This window comes from Citrus sinensis, chromosome 4 (genome assembly GCF_022201045.2).
Source record: "Citrus sinensis cultivar Valencia sweet orange chromosome 4, DVS_A1.0, whole genome shotgun sequence".
NCBI lineage: Eukaryota > Viridiplantae > Streptophyta > Magnoliopsida > Sapindales > Rutaceae > Citrus > Citrus sinensis.
In genome coordinates this window covers 20781136-20797560 of record NC_068559.1, presented here as the reverse complement: position 1 = coordinate 20797560, position 16425 = coordinate 20781136, and the positions used below count along the sequence as shown (strand labels likewise).

Below are 16425 nucleotides of genomic sequence, written 5' to 3'. Positions count from 1 at the left end.
CTAAGCAGTGTGATAAATAAATAACTAATAAAGTCTTTTGTCAGAATAACAATAATAATGTCTTTGCTGCTGGTGAAGACAGGCATGCCAACTCCTCTGTTATTGTCTACTAAAATAAACATAACTTAGGGATTGCATGTCTACTAAATTATTATCAGTTACTTACAAATTCAATCTTTCCCAAATTTCATGTTAAAAGATGACGTATGAAGATATAAAAATCCAATTCTTTTAACACCAAGAAAATCTAATTATAATTTTTTTTTTATTGTGTGTTGCACATGGTTGTGTTTTTTTCTTCTTTTTTTTTTATAGATTTTGTGCTTCATATATTACAATTATTTTTTTTTTAAATTTTTGGACGGTGATGGTCTGTGTGAAAGAATGGGGAGTGGGACAATTACAATAATTTGCTACAAATCTGTGTCTTGTAGTTTTGATATTAGCTGTCAATTTTCGGCGCAATTGGTGCTAACGGGCTAAACATCAAACAAATGAACGAACTAACAGATGGTTCATGACTTTATGTCAAGGGGGCCTCACACTAACAGATTCTCTCTCTCTCTCTCTCTCTCTCTCTCTCTGTCTGTGCAGTCTATTCTGTCACCTAAATTTTTCCTTTGATTAGACGGTGGGGAAGTCTCTAGTTGGTTAAATTCTCAAAATTCTTAATAATTAAGGATTTTTTTGTACAAACTTTCTTCTAAAAAATTGAACATTCAAATAAAACCTTTCTTAGAAACAATAAATTATTAAAAAAATAATTTTTTTTAGGTAAAGACTCATTTAGTTTCTATGTTTTACAATAAGTGCTCGTCTACTCTTTGTATTTTTTGAAATATTTCAAAACATTTATGTCGTTAGATTATTGATATTCTTGTTGTTACTTTTTGTTCATTTTAACATGTTTTTACAATATTATTCTCCAACAACAATGTTTTTTTTTTACATCAATGCCTAATTTTTGGGGATATTAATAAAAAAATTAATAGATTAACTCATCTGTAGAGTATTCTAAAAAAATTAATATATATTACTTTTGTTTCTATTTTTTTGAAATTAAATTGATAATTTAATTTTTTTATTAATGCCAAAAAAATAAACATTATTGCAAGAGAATAATACTGTAAAAATAAGTTAGAAAGAATAAAAGTAACGATAAAAATATTAATAATTTAACGATAAAAATATTTTAAAATATTTTTAAAAATATAAAAATTAAATATTTACTAATCTTAAAATATAATGATCAAACAAACTTTCACCGTTTTATTTTTTCCCAAACCTTTAAAGTTGAAAAAATAAGAGAGAAAATTATTCTCGTTGTACCTTTTTCTGTTATTTTATTCTCCCTAAAGTGGTGGTTCTGTGGGGAACGTTTTGCTTCTTTTTCATGTCATTTTCAAAAATTCCAAAATCCGCCAAAGGCCAAAAGAGGTATCTAATTCTATTCTATTACTGTGTTTTTTTTTTCAATAAAAAATTATTCAAGTATTGTTAATCACAGCAAGAAGCATATAAAAAGTGGCTAACCATGTTACTGTAAGAGGATTCGAATTACAAATATTAGGGTCCAGCTATAATGTAACTGTGATTTTATATCTTTTTTTTTTAAATTTTTTTTTGTGATCCAACCATTGGATCAAACCGAAGAGTTGCAAAGGCTACTCCAACGGCTTGAATGATATTATTTGATTATTAATGATGTGGTCCCTTATGTTTACTAAAAGAATAAGAAAAGATTAAGTTTCAAAATTTTGATACATTGGTTCGTTAAAATCTTTTATTATCAAAGGTAATTTAGTAAATGAACATATTTATATATTAAAAATATGGATGGATTATTTTAACTTAGTAAAATACTCTCCACTTCCATTTACGTAAAATACCAATTAGATATTAATAATACTATTTTGTATTTAGTGTAACACAAAATTGGACAAGGTTTTATATAAATTTTGACAATATTAAAATAAAAATAGATAAATATTAAATAAATGCTTGGATAGTCATTTAAATTCATTATAGAGTTTATAAATAATATTTTCAAAATAATAAATTTCTGTATGTAAATTTGAGATTGTGTAAAATTACTTATACTTTATCACACGTATGAAGCTGATCAATTATTTATTTAATATAAAATAAATAAATTGCATAATATTTATTCTATTACTTAAATTTAAAATTATAAAAACTGAAACTTAAATGTAAAATTGGTTGAGAAGGAGAGAGAGAATAAATTTTTTAGCATTTTAAAATTACTATATTTTAATTGGGTTTATTACATAAAATTATTAAAACTTATAGTTTTTATTATTTACAGAAAACAATAGGGATTGTTGAAGAAAAAGCCAAATAAATTTTTTAGAATTTTGAAATCATTATATTTTAATTGGGGCTTATGTATAAAATTTTTAAAACTTATAGTTTTTATTATTTACAGAAAACTATAGGAGCTGTTAAAGAAAATATCAAAATAGTGTTTGGTACAACGAGGGTAAGATAGTTTTGCCCCAAACATTATAACTAAAGTTTGCCCATTAATTTTGGATCTCCATCAACCATCGGGGAGCTTTGATGCCCCGTCACCCTGCTTAGTCAGTCAGTCAAATGTCAGATAATAATTGCTGGGATAATTTTTAAAAACCTCCCCTGAGGTTTGGATTTGTTGTAAATAGATGGCGAAAATTTATTTATTTGTAAAAAATTTCCTACTGTCAATTAACTTTAATATTAACCGTTAGTTGACTATGCAAAGACAATATTACCCTTAACAACAGTTTGTAGATGAAAATAACTAAAAAAAAATTAAAATTATTGGCGGGAAAAGTATAAACCCTATTTTTTGACAATTTTATCCTTGTCAATTCCAAAGATTTACAATATCATAGGTAAAGATTATAACTATTTCATTTTCAAGTTTTTAATTTTATCTTTTTTATAGGAACTTTAAGAAAATATTAATAATTTAAAGATAATTTTTTAATTTTTTCTTTCTTATAGGAATTTTAAGAAAATATCAATAATTTAAAGAGGGTAAAATAGCCAACAATTTTAAATTTTTTTTAGTTATTTCCGTCTACAAATCGTTATTAAGGGTAATATTATCTTTGCACAGTCAACTAACGGTCAATATTAAAGTTAACTAACGGTAGGAGATTTTTTACAAATAAATAAATTCTCTCTATCTACTTGCAACAAGCCCAAACCTCAGGGGAGGTTTTTAAAAATTACCCTAATTGCTGTCATCCATAAAATTTAAGAAATTGAGGAGTGCTACGGACACTCGCGAGTAGGGGTGGCAAAAAAGCCTGGGCCGGCCCAGGCCCGGCCAAGCCCAGTCCAGGCCCGCGGGCCTAAAGCCCGGCCCGCAGGGGGTGGGCCTGGATATGGGGCTAAAAATTATAAAGCCGGCATATGTTGGGCCTGGACAAGGGCTTAGCAAAAAAGCCCGGACTTGGCCCAGGCTTTCTAAATTTATGAATAAAAAATAAATTTAATTTAAATAAAAAGAAAAAAATCAAAATATTAAATTAGTTTAATTTTTTATATTAGTATTTGTTATTTTATTAGGTTGTATTGCTAATATTTAATGTATTTGACTATTATTCTATTTATATATTATATTATTATCGTTAATTTAAATATTTTTCTTAATTTAAAAAATATTTTATAATTAATTTAAAAAGCCCGAGCCTGGCCCAGGCCCAGGCCCGTCTAAGCCCGAGTTCGGCCCGTCCAACTTGAACAGTCTTTTGAAGGGCCTGGACATCGTTTAACTAATGTGGGCTTGGGCTTGGGCTTGGGCTTTGAAAAGTCCGGCCCAAGCCCGCAATTTGCCATCCCTACTCGCGAGTGTCTCAGTCGCTGCTCTATAAATAGACACGTGTCAGTTTTATTATTTTAAAAGTTTCACCACCACTAAGTTACGTAAGACTCCAAACTTTTATTCATTATAAAAAAACATCATTTTTAAATTACAGATTTATCCTTCAATCCATTTTTCATTCTTCTCTTCCTCGATTTTTCCTCCATCCGTTTCGGGCCCTCACGCCTTCTCCCTCTTTGTCTCACTAAACTCACTCGATTTCGCCATTTCATCTGTTTGGGAGAAATACGTCGACGAGACCAGGCATGGTGAGCAGATGTCTGATGGCAGGGCTCTGCGAACCGGTGTGTTCCGTAAAAGCCTGGTGCGTGGGGGAACAGGAGCAGAAATATCCTGCTCGTCCACGAGCACGTCATCCGCGAGGCCAATTTCCTGTAAGAGGCATAAGGCCATTCCGGCTATAGGTCGAGAGGCGAGGAGACCCGGTCGACGGCAGTTGGCAAGACACGCTCTCCAGCCCGAGAATCTAGGCACGACAGCCACGCTTTCCCCAGAACCATGGCGGAACACGCAAGATCCCACGTTTACCCATAACGCAGCATAACGCAGCAGTCGGAGCCCCATACCGTCCCCCAAAAAGCGGAAACAAGATCTCACGGAACCACGACAGCCACGCTTTCCCCAGAACCGTGGCGTAACACGCAAGATCCCACATTTGCCCACAACGCAGCAGTCAGAGTCCCATACCGTCTCGAAAAAAGCAGAAAACTGGGATTCAGAGGAAGCCTATAAAAAGGTAGCCAACGAAGGTAAAGGGGTTGGTATTTTTGAGATTAGAAAAGAAATTCAAAAGAAGGGAAAACTGGGAAAAAGCCATAAGATCTGTGACAAACGTTCCCCGAACCTTCATATCTGACTTGAGCGTCGGAGGGTTTGCGCCGGGAAAATAACCGGCGCACTCTGACTTGTCTTTGTGCGCAGGAACCTCTGGAGAAGAAGCCTTACGAGGAGACCTCCTGGTCGCGGTGAAGTTGATCGAGCAGAGATCCTGGTCGTAGAACGAGGAGAACCAGAATCCTGCATCAACATTTTGGCGCCGTCTGTGGGGAACCAGAGCAAAAAGCTTCTGTTGATAGCAAGAAGAGGGGTGAAGCAAGTGAAAAGCAATGGAGACAGGAGGAAGTAGTGCACAAGGGGGTGATAGGAGGCTTAACGATTCCGTGACGCTGAGGGAGATAGTCAGTGAAGCACGGGAAAAAGTCATGTTCGACCGGATGGAACGGATGGAAAGGCAGATGGAGACCTTGACAACCATCCTACATGAGCTGCGGAGCGAGCGAAATATAACCCAAGAGGGAAGGGTGAGAGGCGGTGGAGTGGCACCAGGTCCCGATAATGCGGGGAGAAGTCAAACCACCGGGAGATTTGATGGTGAGAGAGGTAACGTACCTCTGCGGGGAGAATTTCATAGAGAAAGAGAGCAGTCCCCGACAAGACAGGCTAGCGACGAGGACGACGGGGTGGTGAATGCAGAGGAAACAGAATAGAGGCAACACTTGCATGATGTAGAGCAAGAGCGGGATCAAGTTGCAGCACGTGACCCTGGTCGTGCGGTGCAGCTGGAGGAGGAAGTGCGCAGACTAGCGCAAATAATTGACGACATGCAAGGAAGGAACAGAGCCCCTGGTTGGAGGATAATGCTGGACGGAGAATCACCGGTCGCAGCAGAGATCATGAGGGCAGTTATTCCGAGAGATTTCCGCCTCCCAGACCTCAGATACTCGGGAAGAACTGATCCGTTGGTGCACATAGAGCGCTTTAATGACATAACTGAGGTACAAGAATTATCTCAATCTCAAAGGTGCAGGGTGTTCCCACTATCCCTTGAGGGACGTGCACGAGAATGGTACAGGAAACTTCTTCGGGGCAGCATTAAAACCTTCGAGCAGATGTGCCAGGAATTCGCGGAGCAGTTTAGTGGGGCAATGGCGCCGGAAGATGACATGATGGAGCTGAAAAGCATGAAACAGGGGGAGCAAGAAACCCTTCGGGAATTCATCAAGAGGTTTCATCGGGCTGTCCTCGACTTGGGAGCCTTCAACCACCCTCAGGCGTTAAGGGGATTGAAAGAAGGGGTGAAGATAGGAAGGCTGTGGTACAATTTGAGAAGCCCAGCTATTCAAACGTATGCAGCCGCATACGAACAGGCTAAGAGAGACATCGAGATTGAAGAGGAGAAGGCTGCACGGATTAAGACAGACCAGTTAGAAGGGTTGGGGAGGAAAGAGAAGAAAGCATTACCGGGGAATGGGCCGATCAGGAGGAGGGACCACCAGGCCTCCGGTAGTGGAGCAGGAGGTCGGGTAGCCGCTTACCAGCCTCATCAAAGGCCACCACAGTATCAGCGCAGCAGGGCGCAACCTCCTCGTTCCCCAGCTAGGGAGCCTTGGAGAAGGCATGAGTCGGCATCTGGTGATCTTCATCAACATCCCCACGGTAGCAGAGCGAGCAGACCAGAAGTACTTCCACCGCCCCCAACTCAGAGCGGGGCAAACAGAGAAAGAGCAGTGCACCTGATCGACCAGAACCCGGACTATGGGCGGTACACTTCCTTGAAGATGTCCTTGAATGAGGTGTACGAGGCCATAAAGGATCGAGGGCTGCTGCACCTCCCTACACCAATAACAAAGCTACCCAACAGGAGGGATAGAGGACGTTATTGTAAGTTCCATGGCACCCATGGCCATACCACAGTAGAGTGTAGAGATCTCAAGACCCAGGTCGAAAATTTGGTGAGAAATCGGTACCTGGACGAGTTTATGGATGGGACTTTCCCGATGGTGGTCACAACAGGTGAAGGGGAGCAGAGTGGCGGAAACGTGAGGCGCGAGCAGCCCGCAGTAACGGTGATAGCTGGGGGCCCGACGTTGGCCGGAGATTCCAACAGATCAAGAAAAAATTATGCTAGGTACGCCATGACCAGTAAAGAGGTACTCCTCAACACCCCAACAGCCAAACGAGCAAGGGTCAGGCAAGTGCCAATCATGTGGACGGATGAGGATGAGGAAGGGATTCTATACCCCCACGAGGATGCTTTAGTCATCAAGGCCACTGTCGCTAGCAAGAAGTTTGACCGGATACTGATTGATACAGGGAGCTCAGTTGATGTGTTATTTAAGTCAACCATGGAAGAGATGGGAATAGCCGACCGGAAGTTGGAATACACCAATACCTCATTGAAGGGGTTCGGAGGAGGGAAGCTGGTCCCTCTGGGCGTAGTCGAGCTGCCTATCACAATTGGGAGCTCCTCGACAGAAAGAACAATGATACTGGACTTTGTCGTAGTGGATGAGGAAGGTCCTTACCAGATGATCCTAGGTCGGCCATTTTTAAGGATGAGCAAAGCGGTGTTGTCCAACCATTATCTGGCTCTGAAGTACCGGGTGAATGGGGTAGTAGGAGTGGTACGAGGAGACCAGAGGATCACAAGAAGCTGCTACTCCTCGGCAGCAAGGGAAGCAATGCAAATAACATCCCTCGATACCCGAGTGGAAAACAAGAAGGGCAGACAAGAACCTGTAGAGGATCTGGAAACAATAAGCCTGGGACCAGAGAACCCGGGGAAGACGATCAGAATCGGGTCGAAACTTAAGGGAGAGCAAAAGCAGGAGTTGGTGGAATGCTTACAGGCTCATGCTGATGTATTTGCTTGGACACATGAAGACATGCCAGGGATTGACCCTGAGGTAGCATGTCATAAGCTGGCAATAAAGAAAGGTGCTTGGGCAGTAAGGCAGAAGAGGAGGTGCTTCAACCAGAAGAGATATGAGGCTATAAATGGCGAGGTGGAGAAGCTCTTGAGAGCAGGGTTAATTCGGGAAGTCAGTTACCCTGAGTGGATATCGAATGTGGTGTTGGTAAAGAAGGCAAACGGCAAGTGGAGGATGTGTGTGGATTTCACAGACCTCAATAAGGCGTGCCCAAAAGACAGCTTCCCTTTACCAAAGATCGATCAGCTAGTAGATTCAACGGCTGGACATGGTCTGCTCAGCTTCATGGACGCATTCTCGGGATACAACCAGATCCCCATGTACGAGCAGGATGAGGAGAGCACGGCTTTCATCACTAACCAAGGTTTGTTCTGTTACAGGGTGATGCCATTCGGTCTCAAAAATGCTGGGGCCACCTATCAAAGGCTGGTGAACAAAGTCTTTAAGCCGTTGATTGGGAAAACCATGGAGGTGTACGTGGATGACATGATCACCAAGTCCAAGATCCCGAAGGAACATGTCAGACACCTCGAGGAGACGTTTGAGCTTTTGATGAAGTATAAGATGAAGCTCAACCCGGAGAAGTGTGCTTTTGGGGTCGAGTCAGGGAAATTCCTTGGATTCATGGTGAGCCATAGGGGGATTGAAGCGAATCCCGAGAAAATCCAGGCGATTGTGCAAATGACGTCTCCTCGTAACCTGAAGGAGTTGCAGAGCCTCACGGGGAGGTTGGCGGCGTTGAGCAGATTCATATCCAAGGCTACAGATAAGTGTCAGACATTCTTTCAAGTGATAAGGAGGGGAAAGAAAACGGAATGGACCCTAGAATGCGAGGAAGCCTTCCGGAACTTGAAGCAATACTTGCAGCAAGCTCCGCTGCTGTCCACACCGAGGGATGGGGACAAGTTGTATCTGTATTTGGCGGTATCGGATCGGGCCGCTAGTTCTGTTCTGGTGAGAGAGGAAGAAGGAGTTCAGTATCCGATATACTACACCAGCAAGGCCCTGTTCGACGCTGAGACCAGATACCCACCGTTGGAGAAATGGGCACTTGCCCTTGTGGTTGCTGTTCGGAAGTTGAGGCCATATTTTCAAGCATTCCCAGTCTCGGTAATAACAAACCAGCCACTACGTCAAACTCTGCACAAGCCAGATGCCTCTGGTAGGCTCGTCAAGTGGGCTGTAGAGCTGAGCGAGTTCGACATAGACTATAAACCCCGCGCAACGATGAAAGCCCAGGCAATGGCCGATTTCGTGGCTGAATTCACAGAGCCCGAAGTATGCTTAGATCAACAAGATGCAGATATAGGCAATGACGAAACTCAAGTATGGCAGATGTCTGTGGATGGGTCATCAGGTGAGCGGGGCTCAGGAGCGGGGATTGTCTTGGAAGGCCCAGAGGGGGAAGAGATCTCATATGCTGTAAAGTTGGAATTTGCAGCCACGAATAACCAGGCAGAGTATGAAGCCTTGATAGCAGGTCTGGAATTGGCTAAGGCCGTGAAAGCAGACAGAGTTAAGATCAGAACTGATTCCCAGCTGGTTGCGAGTCATATCAGTGAAAGATTCCAACCAAGAGAGGAGAAGATGGAGCAGTACCTGAAGATAGTCAGGGAGATGATGGGAAAGTTCGAAGCAGTGGAGGTGATACAAATCCCCAGGGAGCAGAATAGTCGAGCAGACATTTTGGCGAGGATGGCAGCAGTAGCCGACCCAAAAATGCCAAAGTCGGTTCCTCTGGAGGTGAAGTCCAGCCCAAGTATCGATAAGAATTTGGGGGTGTTGCGGATAGAACAAAAGTGCTCGTGGAGGGACCCGATAGTTTCATACCTTAGAGACGGGGTATTACCACCAGATAAGGGGCGAGCCCGCAAGATTAGAGCCTAGGCCTCGAGATACACGATGATTGATGGGGTACTGTACCGGCGAGGATATACACTACTGTTCCTTCGGTGTTTGGATGAGGACGACGCGGATTACGTACTGAGAGAAGTACATGAAGGAATTTACGGAAATCATTCTGGCGGGAGGTCCCTGGCCCACAAGGTTCTAAGGCAGGGATATTTCGGGCCGACAATGCACCAGGATGCGCAGGAGAAGACCAGGAGTTGTGTAAGCTGCCAGAATTTTGTAAATTTCTCTAACCAACCACCAGAGAAGCTCACCTCCATGACCTCCCCCTGGCCATTTGCTCAATGGGGAATTGATCTGATCGGCCCATTGCCAAAGGCACGAGGAGCAGCAACACATGCAATAGTTGCTATAGATTACTTCACGAAGTGGATAAAGGTAGAAGCCCTTAGCAGGATCACAGAGAAGAAAACAACAGACTTCGTGTGGAGAAACCTGGTCTGCCGATACGGGATCCCTTATGCCTTGGTAACGGATAATGGCAGGCAGTTCGATAATCACAGCTTCAGGGATTTCTGCCAGAACCTCGGGATAGAGCTGAAGTATTGCTCGCCTGCTCACCCTCAATCGAATGGACAAGTAGAAGCAGCCAACAAGACCATCAAGAGGCTTTTGAAAACCAGGCTTGGAGCAAAAAAGGGTGCGTGGGTTGACGAGCTGTCAGGTGTGCTATGGGCATACAGAACAACCCACAAAACCGCAACTGGGGAGACACCGTTCGCTTTGGCTTTCGGACATGAAGCGGTCGTGCCGGCTGAGATAGGAACGACCACACACTGGAAAAATCATTTCAATGAGCAGGAGAACGACGAGCAGATATGTTTGAATCTTGATCTGCTAACGGAAAGGAGGGAGCAAGCAGCCGAGCGATCAGTCATTTACCAACAGAGGGTTGCTCGGTATTATAACCAGAAGGTGAACATACGGCAATTCAGGGTCGGAGACTGGGTACTGAGAAGAGTGAATCAGAGCACCAAAGATTCGACTCAAGGAGTGCTGGGATCGAATTGGGAGGGGCCATATAGAGTCAAGCAGATAGCGGGACCCGGAGCTTACAAGCTGGTTCGCACGGACGGCCATGAGGTGAAACGCCCATGGAACGCAGCACACCTCCGAAAATACTTCCAGTAACATTTGTTCACATGTGAAAGCTATTTTTGCTCATGTTCATTACCGTTTATCTTTCACGCTTATTGTCCAAACAATTTCATGTAAGTCGAATCCTGCCATTAATGGAACGTCGAGGAATGTCATTCACTTGAAACTGTGATAAATCCACAAAGGCATGCAAAGGCTCACCAAAGTCTCAAAGCCTGTCTTATGGCGAGACAGAAGCCAAGCGTGCCAGGATCTGCTCGACCACGAGAAGGCGAGCAGAATCTCAATCCTTGAAGAATCAAAGGCATGCAAAGGCTCACCAAAGTCTCAAAGCCTGTCTTATGGCGAGACAGAAGCCAAGCGTGCCAGGATCTGCTCGACCACGAGAAGGCGAGCAGAATCCCAATCCTTGAAGAATCAAAGGCATGCAAAGGCTCACCAAAGTCTCAAAGCCTGTCTTATGGCGAGATAGAAGCCAAGCGTGCCAGGATCTGCTCGACCACGAAAAGGCGAGCAGAATCCCAATCCTTGAAGAATCAAAGGCATGCAAAGGCTCACCAAAGTCTCAAAGCCTGTCTTATGGCGAGACAGAAGCCAAGCGTGCCAGGATCTGCTCGACCACGAGAAGGCGAGCAGAATCCCAATCCTTGCAGAAATTACCTAAGGCATGCAAAGGCTCGCCAAGTCTCGAAGCCTGTTTTATGGCGAGACAGAAGCCAAGCATGCCAGGATCTGCTCGACCACGCGAAGGCGAGCAGAATCCCCAAGCGTCGAACAAGACACTAAGGCATGCAAAGGCTCCCCAAGTCTCAAAGCCTGTTTATGGCGAGACAGAAGCCAAGCATGCCAGGATCTGCTCGACCACGTGAAGGCGAGCAGACTCCGAAGCATTTAAAAAAAAAAAAAAATTTTTTAAGACGTGCAAAGGCTCGTCAAGTCTCACAGCCTGTTTATGGCGAAACAAAAACCAAACATGGCAAGATCTGCTCGACCGCGCGGAGGCGAGCAGAATCCCAAACATCAGAAAATTTTCTAAGGCAGGTGGCAAAACCATATACCAAGCCGTAGCCAGCTCGACCAGACGAAGATGAGCAGACTCTCGTAATTAAAACACAAAAGAGTAATCAAAAACATTTTTATTAATTTGTTAATAATTAACAAAGCAGATAATCTTCACAAACATTGTTCATTACAATACAAGAAATATATCAAGAAGATCGTGGATCAGTAAGCCCAGCAGCGTCGGTTGGCTGGACCTCCTCAGGTGCAGGAGGGGTATCACCAGTTGCATTTGGGGGGGTGCTCGCCTCGCCAACATCAGCAGGGATTGCACGAGGAGGAGAGTTTTCCTCCTCAGTCACGATCGGCTCTACCCCTTCGGCATCTTCGTTGGCCGCCTCTTCGTCCATATGTTGAGCAACACCAGCTGCAAGGTCATCCATCTTCAGATCAGGGTGTTGCTTCCCGAGGACGGCCATGATGCAACGATAGGAATGCCGAAGTCCCTGGTCGTACTGGTTGTCGGCCTCCCCCTCCAAGCTCTCGACCTGAGCTCGGTGAGAATCGCGGAGAGATTCGAGCTGAGCCTCATACATAGCCCTCTGCCTTTGCAGATCCTCCTTAACCTTGGTCAACTCCTCCTCGAGGGTAATGGCTTTTGCTTGAGCAAGAGACTCTTGCTCTATCAGCTTGAGGTTCTCAACGTTTAGCTCCCCCGCTTTTTTCTCGGCAACGTCAGCTCTGGTCGTCGCCGATTGAATGTCCTCCTTCATCTTCCTGTCGTAACGGCCAACCTTGGCCTTATAGTAGGTGGTCATGCAGCTGAGATGGAAAGCGCTATACTGCATGGCTCCCACCAGCTCGCCCAGGGTACAACCATCAAAGTCCTCCAGGTCCTTCTTGCTCACGAGTTTAGACAACTCATTGAGATAGGGAACCAAGTGTTCTGGTCGGCTGTCGGGTAAGCGAGACCGAGGCACAACAGGTGGAGAAGAGGAAACATGATCAGTGGCTGCTCCACTAGATTCCCCGACTTTAGCAGGAGCAGGAGGAAGAGCCTGCAAGGGAGGAACCTGCTGCACGATGTTCTTTCACTTCGCAGCAGGAGCATCTTTGTTCTGGTCCCTCTTGGTTGTTGGAGGCCGAGAGCGTTTCCTGGTCAGAGCTCCAATCACTGCGTCCTCCATCTTATGGCCAGGAAGTATCAACCGAGACTCGAGGAAGTTGTATGTAGATAGCAGTTCTCGGCTCGAGCAGGAATTGGCCAGTACAGCCTCGACCCGTTTAAGCTGACCAGGTTGGAGCGGGAAATGAACACCCCAGGAAACTACAACACAAACGAGCAGATTGGAAATGGACACTTGGTTAGAGACAAGCCAATAAAGCAAGAACAATTATGGATACAAGACATCTAAAGCGAGCAGGCAACCTGGGACCACGAAACGGGGTGGGACGCGATAATCGTTCCCGTCAATCCGTGCAACTTGACCCCAATGACCCCCAGCAAAAAAGAATTTCCTCTTCCAAGTCCCACCACCACCAGTTGGAAGATCAGTTATGGGTTTCCTGCTCTTGGTACTAGATTGGAAGTAGTACCAACCGGCATCTTTAGGGCTGCTCTTTAGCTGGTATAGGTGCTTCACCTCATCAATCGTGGGCTCGCTCTGGCAACATCTGTCCCACAATATGAACAGACCAGAGAGCACTCTCCACCCATTGGGGTTCAGCTGACCAGGAGCCAGATTCAGCCCGTTAAGTATACGGGCAAAGTAGGGTTGTAAGGGACACCTTAGCCCAAACTTAAAGCTTTCCAGAAACAGGGTAACGTATCCCCTAGGAGGCCGGCTAGGTGTATCCTTCTTTCCTGGGATCTTGAGAGGAATTTCACCAGGAATGCTATACCTGAGCCGGAGGTCATCCAGCTTGTTGAATGTGGTTGTGCAGGTCATGTAATCAATAGCATAATCCCGCAACGAGGCTCTACCTCCTACTGTGCTGCGCCTCTCTGGTCGCGGCGCTCTTGGTGAAGATTCCTCACCAGAATCACCTCCTTGATCCTCACTTAGGGTGTCTTCCGAGCCAGAAGGTCCCTCTTCACCACTACTTCCGCTCGTGGAGGTCGTTTAGGGGGGACATCCTCCTAGCGCTAGTCCCGACACTAGACCTAGTGGGTTCTAAGGGGGCCCCGGGGTCAAAAGCAGAATCAGCGAGCAGACTAGGCAAGAAACCTAGTTCGTCGTCACCAACCTCAACGACTTTCTCCTTACCCTTCGACATATCCTAAGTTCTAACCAAAACACCACCGCCAACTACAACCTCAAGCAAAGCAGAGAGAAAGGAAATTATCTACAACTAACCAATACCGAGAAAATAGAAGAAATACCTGAAGCCGGGACTCGGTCAGAGAGAGAGATCGGTGAAAGCTGTAGTGCCGAGTTTCGTTCGCCGGGGAGACAAGAAGAGAGAAAAAGGCGAGTTCGTGTTTGAGGATTTTGGGTTTTTCTTACTGAGAAGCAAACTCTTGGGCTGCCAGTATTTAATGACACATATCCCGAGAATCTTGCAACCGCAGATCTGAAATTCAAATGGAGGGGCTGATTCCCGCCACGTCACTTCGTCCGCAATTAAATGCGACACGACTTTTGGCAGCCTTTTCCAATCCCACGCGAGCGAGTACTAACGAGTTTCTACTGCTGGTCCACTACATTACCCAACACCAGAAACTGGGGGACCGGTGTTTGGGAGAAATACGTCAACGAGACCAGGCATGGTGAGCAGATGTCTGATGGCAGGGCTCTGCGAACCGGTGTGTTCCGTAAAAGCCTGGTGCGTGGGGGAACAGGAGCAGAAATATCCTGCTCGTCCACGAGCACGTCATCCGCGAGGCCAATTTCCTGTAAGAGGCATAAGGCCATTCCGGCTATAGGTCGAGAGGCGAGGAGACCCGGTCGACGGCAGTTGGCAAGACACGCTCTCCAGCCCGAGAATCTAGGCACGACAGCCACGCTTTCCCCAGAACCACGGCGGAACACGCAAGATCCCACGTTTACCCATAACGCAGCATAACGCAGCAGTCGGAGCCCCATACCGTCCCCCAAAAAGCGGAAACAAGATCTCACGGAACCACGACAGCCACGCTTTCCCCAGAACCGTGGCGTAACACGCAAGATCCCACGTTTTCCCACAACGCAGCAGTCAGAGTCCCATACCGTCTCGAAAAAAGTGGAAAACTGGGATTCAGAGGAAGCCTATAAAAAGGTAGCCAACGAAGGTAAAGGGGTTGGTATTTTTGAGATTAGAAAAGAAATTCAAAAGAAGGGAAAACCGGGAAAAAGCCATAAGATCTGTGGCAAACGTTCCCCGAACCTTCATATCTGACTTGAGCGTCGGAGGGTTTGCGCCGGGAAAATAACCGGCGCACTCTGACTTGTCTTTGTGCGCAGGAACCTCTGGAGAAGAAGCCTTACGAGGAGACCTCCTGGTCGCGGTGAAGTTGATCGAGCAGAGATCCTGGTCGTAGAACGAGGAGAACCAGAATCCTGCATCAACATCATCAATGGCCATTATCCTCACTCTCAAATTCACTCTCACCCATTACTCATCAATAACTCTTCGAACCACTTTCATTCTTCCCCAACAAAAATACCCACCCAACAAAAAGTTGCTCCAATTTTTTCAACCATTCAAAAAGGGCTTAGATCTGCTTATAAATAAAATCTTCAGTATAACACCAAAAAAAAAAAAATCAGAAGTCTTGCAAATTTCAGGATAGTCATCTCTTAAGCTGGGTTTTTGTTTAACTTTTTCTAAAAAGAAAAATTTTCATAAGAACTTATTAAATTAAAGCTTCATAGAAAAAGGCGGATGGATGCATGGGATTCCTCTGCTACCACCATAAAATGGAGAGCCGCATCCTCCATTATTCTCTCTTTCTCTTTCACGCTTGGGAAAGCGGTTCTGTTATGGTGTTGGGTTTGGTTTGGCCTGCAGAGAGAAAATGAATTGAGTGATGGTCATAAATGGATTATGGATGATTGGTTTAAATAAAAAAAAGCGCTTCGTGGAAGAAGATTTAATAAGGATATTATGGTAAAATTAAATAGCTATAAATGAACTGAAAAGAAAAACACGTGTCAACACAAGAAACAAGCGACTGAAACAGTCGCCCATAACGGCGACTGTTGCTAGCACTCGTCATTGAAAGAAATGCATATCGAAAACAAACGCTCAAGTTGTACTCTATTCGGTGTATTCTTTTTATGCTGATTTGTCAATTATTAGAGAAGGAAAATGGTAAACAAACTAAAGGAAAATTAAAGGACAATGGTAAACAAACTAAAGGAAAATTAAAGGACGATAAAAATTAGCGTGGTTTCACGTGTTGTCTTATACTAATTAAAAAATGCGTGGGACTATAATAAATAATAAAATAAAAAATAATAAAATGAAAAAGCAGCTCAAATTTTTTCATTTTATCTTTTTCCTTATACTTTATTCAGCAAATCTCCCCAGAGAGATAGAGAGGATAAGAAACTAATTTTAATTCTTTTTCCTCTTAATTTCAGCTTAGCACCGTGTGAGCATTCCCTTTTCATCAAACGATGTCACTCTGCTTTGCTTCAATTCATTTCAGCTGGGCAGCACGTTGTGAGCTCTGCTCTGTTTCGAAAATAAATCAGAACATAAAAAATTTTGTGCCTAGGCCAAACTGACAAAATTGGAAAACTGAACTGACTTTTATTGATTATCTCTATTACAAACATTGATTTTGTGTCGAGGCCAAACACTTATTATAGAAGCTTGTAGTTGAGACAG

At 44.1% G+C, this 16425-nt stretch overlaps 1 protein-coding gene across 1 annotated transcript; it reads right to left on the bottom strand.

Moving 5' to 3' along the window:
- Positions 1–11819: 11819 nt before the first annotated feature.
- Positions 11820–13887, bottom strand: LOC127901877 (uncharacterized). Its single transcript, XM_052439909.1, has 5 exons — positions 13775–13887; positions 13211–13710; positions 12786–12937; positions 12159–12683; positions 11820–12053 (listed from the first exon to the last, which is right to left on the bottom strand). Exons 1-5 carry the CDS (start codon positions 13885–13887, stop codon positions 11820–11822), a joined length of 1524 nt encoding a protein of 507 aa, XP_052295869.1.
- Between the last annotated feature and the right edge of the window lie 2538 nt (positions 13888–16425).

What these genes read in the sequence shown, in the direction of transcription:
- LOC127901877 (XM_052439909.1), bottom strand. Translation starts at nt 13,887, where the DNA reads ATGTCGAAGGGTAAGGAGAAAGTCGTTGAGGTTGGTGACGACGAACTA. An exon ending in GAGCAGCCCTAAAGATGCCG is followed by an intron (nt 12,938 to 13,210) that starts GTTGGTACTACT and finishes TTTGTGTTGTAG; the next exon opens with TTTCCTGGGGTGTTCATTTC. An exon ending in GCCATAAGATGGAGGACGCA is followed by an intron (nt 12,684 to 12,785) that starts GTGATTGGAGCT and finishes ATCGTGCAGCAG; the next exon opens with GTTCCTCCCTTGCAGGCTCT.